Here is an 8,701-nt window from a genome sequence, read left to right as displayed (position 1 = left end):
TTTCTGATAAAATCCACAGGCCTCTGCTACCTCCAGTCTGGTACCTCTTCTCCCTGCCTCACCCCTTGTCCTCTAGCCATCCTGGCTTTCTGCAGTTTCCTCCAGGGAGCCAAGTTTTCTCCTGGCTTAGGATCCTCACCTGAGTTGTTCCCTTGAACGGTGAGCTCTTCTCTTGTGTAGGTGTCCCTTGAAAACCTCACTTTGCCAGAGACCTCTCTTGACCTCAAAACCTAAATGAGACCTCTCTCATAGACTTTTGTATTTGTTCTCAGCGGCTATCACCATTTGTAGGTACCCCTGATCTGTGATGATTTTTTTGTGCATCTGAGTGAGCTCCACAAGGGAGCCTCCTTCACCACTGGACACAGCACAACTAAGACGTCATAGAGGTTCAGCACATACTCGTTGACTATCTGGCCCACTGGCTAAATTTTATGAACCGATGAGTTCCACAGAGCACTCATTCTGCAAATTTTTTAGGGGGCAAATAGGTCCCATGGTCAGATGCAATCCGGACGTGCCCTAGTCTGTCTCCCTGTAGAGGGTCATAATATATGTCCATGTAGGAAACTGAGATACGCTCCAATTAGAACACAAAAAGCAAAAAATAAAACCAAAGCTGTAGAAAGCGAGTTTACTTTTCTTTAGCCTCACATTTCCCAAACGTATTTGAATGTGACATTTTTTTCACTTAATATCTACTAACATCCTGCAAATGTACTTTAAGACCTGCTTCACTGGTGGCTTTGGACTTGGGAAGTCCGAAACTCCAGATTGTCAGGCTTGGTGTGGGGGCTGCTCATCCTGCGTTGAAGACCCTCATGGATGCCCAGGCATGTATTCGCGTCTGCACTCACCACCCTAGTAAAGCAGGGGGCGCGAGCAAATTTTGGAGCTAGCCTGGGCTTAGATTTTTCAGGGAAAAGAGAGGAAAAGGCAGTCTAAATTTGGTATTTGCAGATATAACTTGGCGTTTGCAGATATGATCTTTGGAGTTATAACAGTGAGAAACCTGCACACACGAACTTGTCTTTTGTTGAGACTTGAATCTGCAGGTGTTGGGAAGCTGGTGGGTGGACATGGGTCCCTTAGTGGCTGAGAGAGTCTTCTTCCTACATGGCATTTCATTTCAATTCAGTTCTCCTGTTCTTAGTATTCTCTTGAATTTTCCAATAGATGTAAATGAATTTTACGGGGAGGGGGGTGATTGCATGCCATATTAGCATGAGTGGAGGCTTCAGGACCTATCCCTCTTGAATAGCTAGGATGTTTTATGTAGGTAGGGTTCCTGAGGTGGAGCTGTAGTAGATGCAGTGGGTCTCAAATTATTTTTGATCAGCCCCTACTTAGGGCAAAACTGCTTGACCTGCAGACTCCATCTAGTCTCATTTTCCAGTGGAAAAATAAATTAGTGATAATTTGGGGGAAGTGGATTATGTATACATTTGCTTTAGCACTGGAGTATGGACAATTCATATTTGGACCACAATGTATACATGTCTTAGAGTCTGGTTATTGGAAAATTATAGTTCCAGAAGACTTTTGATGCAAATAAGCTTCAGTATGCTATGTAGGGTTAACCAAGCAACCCACAACAAAATAAACTGATAATGATAAAGCTAAGCTGACAGTAATTCATAATTAGAAAGGACTGACTGTAGCCATTGCAAATCGGAACCAACTCAAGGCCACACTGATGAAGTGCTGATAAAGAGTCTTCTCCCAGATTCTGGGCACATCAACTCTGGGTCTGCACACGGGAAATGGGAGTTTTCTGATAGAACAGAGGAGCATTGCTAGGCTTATAGCAGAATACACACAGTATTTAGTAACCATTAGTACTTTCTTAGTCGACTACAAATTAGTAGCCGTAGTTATATGTACAAATGAAAACTTAATTAAACTGTACACATTCAGCATAATAATCTAAAGGAGGCCTTTCAAAAAAAAAAAAAAAATTCAGAGGCTACCTGAGAATGTCTCTGGTGACATACCCCTGACCCCCAACTACTACCCACTAGAACACAGTTTCAACTTTTGAGATCACTGTCTAGGCAGCATTCCCTCCTTCCGGGGAGGGCTTTCATTTCCTAGCTCAAGCAGACCAGAGGTGTGCATTTGGATTTATAAAGTATTCATAGTCTCACTTGAAAAAGTTTTAATATCCAGTGTAAATCTCCAAGATATAACGTTAAGTGAAAAAAGCAATGTGCATGGCAGTATGTATAATATACTATTTATGTAAAAAAAAAGATTTTATATGTGTGTTAATGCTTTATATGGCCTGAGAATCTCTGGAAATGAATATGCAAAACGGATTCAAATAGTTGCCTCTGGGGAGGGTTATTGGCCGCTGGGGGAGGGGAGGGAGGCAGACCGGTTTTTTACTAGATACCCATTCATGCTTTTTGAATTTTGTACCACTTATATGTGAGCTATTAAAAATATCAATGAATGTAAAAAAAAATAAAAATATCAATGAATGTAGGAGAGAAAAGGCACAATAATAACAACAACAACAAACAAAAAAATCCAGTAAGCCCACAGAGACTTGATTCTTGGTTTCTTTTTCTTTCTTTTTCTTTCTTTTTTTTTTTTTTTTTTAAGAGGTGACGGTGAAGTTTGGTTTATTTATTGTTCTGATGCCTTTCTCCACCTCCAAAAACACCATTGTGTGTTAAGCAGGAGATTCTAGAATCTAAAGGAAAATCTCCAGGTGAGGGGAGATGACAGACCCAGGCCCTAGGCCTCTGGACTGAGGCAGAGACCTCCGTCTGGTTGTTTAAAACCTTCCCAGTGTTCTGATGTGTTTCCATTACCATATAAACACAAAATACAAAAGGGGTGCTCTTAATGAGGCCCCTTGTACTTTGTACATTTGCAGCTTGAATGTAAAGAGAAAAGGACAACAAAGGAGACAAAATTCGCACAGCAAAGCATGTTTAAATGAATGCATTCCTCTTATTTCATCCCGCTTTCGGACTGCTCAAAGAGACAAAGCAATGGTTTATCTTGATTTGCTATCAGGAATTTAAATGAGCGCAAACAGAAATATGACACTATTTAGTGTTTCCTAATGAGAAAAATGTAATATTGCGTTAATCCTGTAAAAAGAATTGTGTTCTTTTACATAAATTGGCACAAGAGAGTGCATTGTCTTTCTATCTTAAAAGCTCATTATGCTCAGTAACAATTATTTCTTAGAGCAAAATATCCACAGAAATATGCGGTCTATCTAAACTTTATGGGTTCAGAGTTACAGCAGGTAGCAGGAAATGTTTCGAAGCTGGAAGGAAATGTTTTGGACAATATGGGAGGCCTAACTTGGTGGGGTGGGCGGTGATGGTGATAGAGATAAAAATTAATTCCTCTAACTGGAGGTGGGCTTTGGGCAATGATCTGAAAGCAGTGACAAAGCAGGCACAGACTTTGGGTGGGTATCTAGGCTGGTGTCCATCTGGCAAATTTAGGAAAATTCTATAATGAAGTTGTAATAACAGAACGAGTTATTATTTACCCCAAGGCCTTAGGCAATTAAGGGCAACTGTTAAGTACCATAAGCCCCATCTCTCTCTGTCTGGGGGTACTCCCCCCGCAAGTCAAGTGTGCAAATGCGTCCCCTCGCTTCCTGTCCTTCTGGTCCCTCCCACTTCAGCCCCTTTCCTATTCCCAAGGAACGCAGCAGCCTGGCACAAGCAGAGCCCTGTATTTCAAAGCTGGGTTCACGGAGAGGGGATACAAGTAACCACAAACCCGCGAGTAAACCCACGCAAGGAGACTGCTCGACTTGGGTCTAAGTGACTTACATTTTTCCTCGCCTGAATTAGCCGGTAATTGCATGTGGGCAGACTTAGCCGGAAATGGTCTAAATGATCAATTAGAAGGCAAAAAGGAGTTTCTTTCTTTAAAGTTCAAGGGTCCCTGTTGAAGAGCCCTACTTCCTAAGCCCTGCTCACATGGGCCTGCGCCCAGCTCTCCGTGGTGCCCGAGTATATTGTACATTTGCTTAACGATAATGAATTGAGTACCTATTTTGCAGGAAAATATAGGGCACTCCCATTACATGCAATCAAGCAAAAAGGCTGCAGAATGTGCCACTCCATTAATTTTAAACAGAATTCTTCCCAAATGTCACCCTGAAACCAGAGTATGGGGTGATTACAAATCTGAAGGAATTGAGAGTAATTTTCATTTGTACAAAGTAGTTGAGGGACAGGACTCCTGCCACACACACACACAATTAATTGAGTTAAATTGGATTAGCCGATGTCAGTGTGAATCACTAAGCCCTGACCCAGCCCACCTAGTGGTGAGATGGGGCGGGGGGGCAGGGGCTCTGCCATCTTTGAGAGCGCAGGTGCACGCCCCACCCCCCACAACTACAGAGCGTGCAGAGTGTCATGTGATGGGCTAGTTATTAACAAACATGTTCAAGGCAGAAAAATGCCAGCCTCTGGCAACTCACTGAGCCTCAGTTTCGTTGTCTATAAAAGGGGATTATATTACCTGCTTCAGTGGGAGTCATGAGTATGTCGGAGCGCTTACCGTGGTGCCCGGCAGGTAGTTTGTGACCATTAAATGGTACCTATTACCTTTATTTTAATCTTCTAAGAGGGAGTCTCTTGTGCCTAAACTGGTTCCCAAATCACACTGAGGAAATCTGGACCTGGCCCCAGGGTGGGAGCGATGGCCCGTCGGTCCCCAGGGCCTGCGAGGTGCGAGTCAGCCCACTGAGTTACTGATCCTTTCCTTCCTGACTCCAGCCCTGCTGTCCCTGCGTGGGAGCTGGGTCGGCGGGAGAGCAAAGAGCTGGACACGGGAACAAGCAGGCGAGGGCGGTGGGGGCGCGGGCTGGTGTGCCCCTCACTCCATGTTCCGGTACTTGGTGAAGAGGTTGTACAACACTCGGAGTGTGGATTTCAGGTCACAGTTGACAATGTCTGCACAGAAAACAAAAACGCACGTGGCTTCAGTGGGGCCACACAGCCCCCTTCCTTCTACCACCCACCTCGTGTGTCCAGCATGGCCCGGGGGTGGGGGTCCCGCCCCCTCACCCCCAGGACATCATCTGGTGCTCCTGAAGAGCTCCCAGTGCTGCTGGGAGAGAAAAGCCTCCCCCACCAGACAGCCAGAGGCAGGGGGGTGGTGAAGGCTAGGCAGTGTGTACAGTAAGAATTCGGATCAGGGGGTTGGCAAGGCGCCGAGGTGCTGGGCGCGGGGGTCTCGCCTCTCACTGAAATAAAGCAGACCCCGGAGCCTCCAGGCTTTGCTCTGGAGACATCTCCAGGTGGGGGGCCCCTGCCCCGTCTCCCGAGTCTCACTTGTGTCCGGGGCTCCTCTGCCTTCAGCCTCCGCCACCAGAGCCAGCTAGGAGTGGTGGGGAGGAGCAGGGGGGGGGGGAACATAGAGGGGGGCACCAGGTGGGGAGTTAGGATGGAGCTGCCTCTCCCTGAGGAAGGGAGGGCCCCAGGGGCACAGAAGCCCACCTGGCAGACAGTACTCAGTAAACAGGTGGCATCAGGGGACAGACTGCTTCCGGTGGAGGACGGAGCAAGGCAGCTGGGTTTGAGGCTGGGAGTTTGTGTTTTCAGGAGAGTTCTGCCATGGGTTCCCCAGCTTTTATACAACCGTTTCCTCCCTCCCTCCCTTCTATTTACTGGTCACCTTCTCTGGTTGCCCCTTGAGCCCTCTGCCAGCTCCTCTGCCCTACAAGGCCCCCCTCCCTAGTCTTGTCCCCCCACACTCACTCCCTTGGAGAGCTGTCCATGGAGAGGACATAAGAAAAGAATCCTGTCTACTACTTAGGAGTGCGTATTTAGGTAAAAAATAAGGAAAAGTGAAAGAAAAAGAAAAGCAAAAGGCAAAAGCCCAATGACTATAAAAGTCAGGGCAGTGGTTACATTTAGGGAGAAGGCTGAGGATTCTGTAGCTGGAAGGAGCACCTGGGAGCTGTGTGGTGCTTACACCGTGGCTTGGCGGGACGGTACTTCACGGACCTGTAAGTTATGTCTGATGTACCTTTCTGTGTATGTGATGTTTTGCACAGTAAGAATTTTTAAAAACCTGTGTAGAAGGTCAGATGAAGTAAGTGTTGTAAGAGAAAATAATAAATGCTCTGGGATTCAGAGGTGGGAAGTTCCTGCAGAGCCACTGGGAAGGAAGGGATTGGGGAAGATGTTGGAACTCTAGCCACCCTGGTCAACAGGAACAGGGGCTCTTGGAGATCAGGCAGAGCAGGAGGCCGGTGGCTCTGATAGGCTGGGTTGTGACCCCCAGGTTGGCTGCCACACCAGGCACGCTCAGGCCCCGGGGCCCGGCTCTGCAAAGATCGACACTGACTGGGCCACAAGCTGAGGGTCCAGGGCCTAGGGTTCCTCTGACCACTGCCCTCCACCCCCTTGCTCGCCCAGCCTCATCCCAGCTGAAACCAACCCTGTTCCACCCCAGCTGGGCTCGGACCCTGCTCCAAGCTCTCCTGCTGATGGATGTGCTCATGGCCTTCCTAGGACTACTTGGGAAGCCTGGAGCTCAGCTTCCCTTTCTGCTCCCATGTCAGTTCAGGCACATATATGTATTTTTTCAGGCACATATTGAGCCTCTGTCGAGACCCTATCCAGTGGCTCCACCCTGCTACCTTGCCCTCCCCATCCAAGGCATTCTCCCTAGGTGGAGTCCTTTGCCCTATAGGCTGATTCTTGCTTTTCCCTGACTGCTTGCTATTGAGTAGTTCTTAAATTCCACTCAAGTCAAACGTTAAGAAGTTAGGGGAGGAATTGTTGGAAAGCAGAGAGGGACAGAGGTGAGCTCAGCAAGGGAGTGAGCATGAAGGGGAAGGTAGGGACCACGGCAACAGGCTCCTAACTGGGCTCCTCAGAGCCTCTTGCCCTCTCCAATCCATGCAACCCACTGTAGTTAGACTATTTAGTCTCTGGGTATGGTTGTGCAGGATGTACACTGCACAACCTTAGGGCGCGTCATTCACATTTCCAGGGCATCATTACCATAGACCACAACATAAATGGTGCCCCTTGAAGTTGTACAGCTCACGACTTGTATGGCCATACACCCATTTCACTTAAGCTAAGGTTCCAAATCCTAAATCATGAATTTGCAAGGCATGATGTGAACCCGGCCTACCTTTCCCAGTCTCCCTTCATGCCACACTCTCCCTCATTCACTCTGCACAGGTCACACGGACCTCCTTTCCTTCCTTCCCAATGTCTGCGCTTCTCCATCATCTTGGCCTCTGCACACGCTGTGTGCCTGGATTACCCTTCCCAGATCGTTAACTCCTCATCTTTCTGCAGACCTCAGCTCAAAGCCCCACCTCCTTAGGGAAGCCTTCCGGACCCCTGGCCTGGGTGATGGTACCCTGCTTTATGATCTCAAAGCCCCCCTGCTCTTCCTTCATGGCACTCACTCCAGTTCTAAATTGGTGATTTGTGTGTTCATTGGATCCAGTCTGCCTCTTCCCTGGACGGCGTGTGACTTGATCACTGACAGCCAGTCTTGCTTGCTCCAGCACCTAACCTAGTACCTGGCATGCACAGACCTCAAGAGGTACGAATGGATAGCCGGATGAATGAATGATTGCCCAGTGTCGTGCGAGCCAAGGAAGAAAATTCCAGGAAGAGGAGATAGCCAAAAGGGCTACGTGCTCCTAAGAGGGGAAGACTGGAAAGAGTTCCCAGGGGACACGGCTCCAACTGGTGGCGTGGGAGAGAGCAAAGCCATGTGCAGGGAGAGGCAAAGTAGTACCCACAGAATGGGCAGATGCGGAATGGAGGCAGTGGGCCTGGGCACAAAGGAGGGACTTGGGGGCCTGATGGAGGACAGATCGGGATGGAGGCAGGAGGACTCGTTTTCCCCTTGTAAGGACGGGTGAGTTGTGAGGTTTCTGGAGAAGGAAAATGTCCAATATGATGGGAGAATGTCTCAAACTGACCATTTAATTTTAAGGCCCACTGAGGTTTGAAGCCCATCTTCGTGATAGCTGCGTAACCCAGTTATGTCATTTAACTTCTCTGAATCAGTTTTCTCACTGGTAAAATTGGGTTTTATGAAGAACATCTAGAACACATTAAGGGCTCCCTAAGTGGTCGTCCCCTTCCCCTTTCCCATCTTTGCCTGTTAACAGAGCTGCTCTGTACAGCTGTGCAGTGTGTATACTGCACAACTCCTGGGGGTGCCATTCACCTAGAGCAGGCCCTGGGAAACCTGACTTCCTTCCTCCTACAGGCCATCACCTTATCAAGAAAGCCAACGGTCCCACAGTTCCAAGCAGGTCAGTAGATGGGCTTTCTCAGCCAGAAGAGGGGCTCTGGATTCCTGGGAATGAACTGTGACTCCATGCTATATAAACAGAGCCTCTTGAAAGCCCTGGCCTACTAAACTGTGTGATTAGTAACTCAGTCCTGCTCTGATGGCCTCTGCGTGCTGGCCCAGGGCCCCTCTCTGGCAACAGTCTGGATGCTGGGGCTCCTATTTAGAAACTACCAGAGCAGAGTCTGGCTAGCTCACTGTGAGCAGGGGAGAGACCAATCGGACCCCAGGCTACTCCAGGGAGAAAAGAGCCTCCGGCCAAGGGGAAAAGGTTCCATGTTTGCTCCTCTTGCCTGGTGGTATGAGTGCCTCTTCTGTTCATTAGATGACCATCCCAAATGAGTTCATGGCTCTCGTACTGATGCAGAAGTCAAAGGAA

General features: G+C 48.1%; 1 protein-coding gene and 1 long non-coding RNA gene across 3 annotated transcripts in view; one reads left to right on the top strand and one right to left on the bottom strand.

Annotated features, from left to right (window-relative positions):
* The window catches only part of LOC135362393 (uncharacterized), a 114,261-nt gene that overhangs the window by 7,926 nt on the left and 97,634 nt on the right, over positions 1 to 8,701 (top strand). The gene's annotated exons all lie outside the window — the stretch shown is intronic.
* The window catches only part of PARVA (parvin alpha), a 177,766-nt gene continuing 171,988 nt past the window's right edge, over positions 2,924 to 8,701 (bottom strand). Inside the window, exon 13 of the mRNA XM_064577106.1 lies at positions 2,924 to 4,940. Coding sequence (XP_064433176.1) covers positions 4,864 to 4,940 — 77 coding nt within the window. The 3' untranslated portion in view covers positions 2,924 to 4,863. The remainder of the gene's footprint in view (positions 4,941 to 8,701) is intronic.

This window comes from Mirounga angustirostris, unplaced genomic scaffold (genome assembly GCF_029215605.1).
Source record: "Mirounga angustirostris isolate CCGP_5_RB_7025 unplaced genomic scaffold, mMirAng1.0.hap1 SCAF_13, whole genome shotgun sequence".
NCBI classification, from domain to species: domain Eukaryota; kingdom Metazoa; phylum Chordata; class Mammalia; order Carnivora; family Phocidae; genus Mirounga; species Mirounga angustirostris.
The sequence above is the reverse complement of the archived record's forward strand: the minus strand, read 5'-3'. Positions and strand labels throughout refer to the sequence as shown.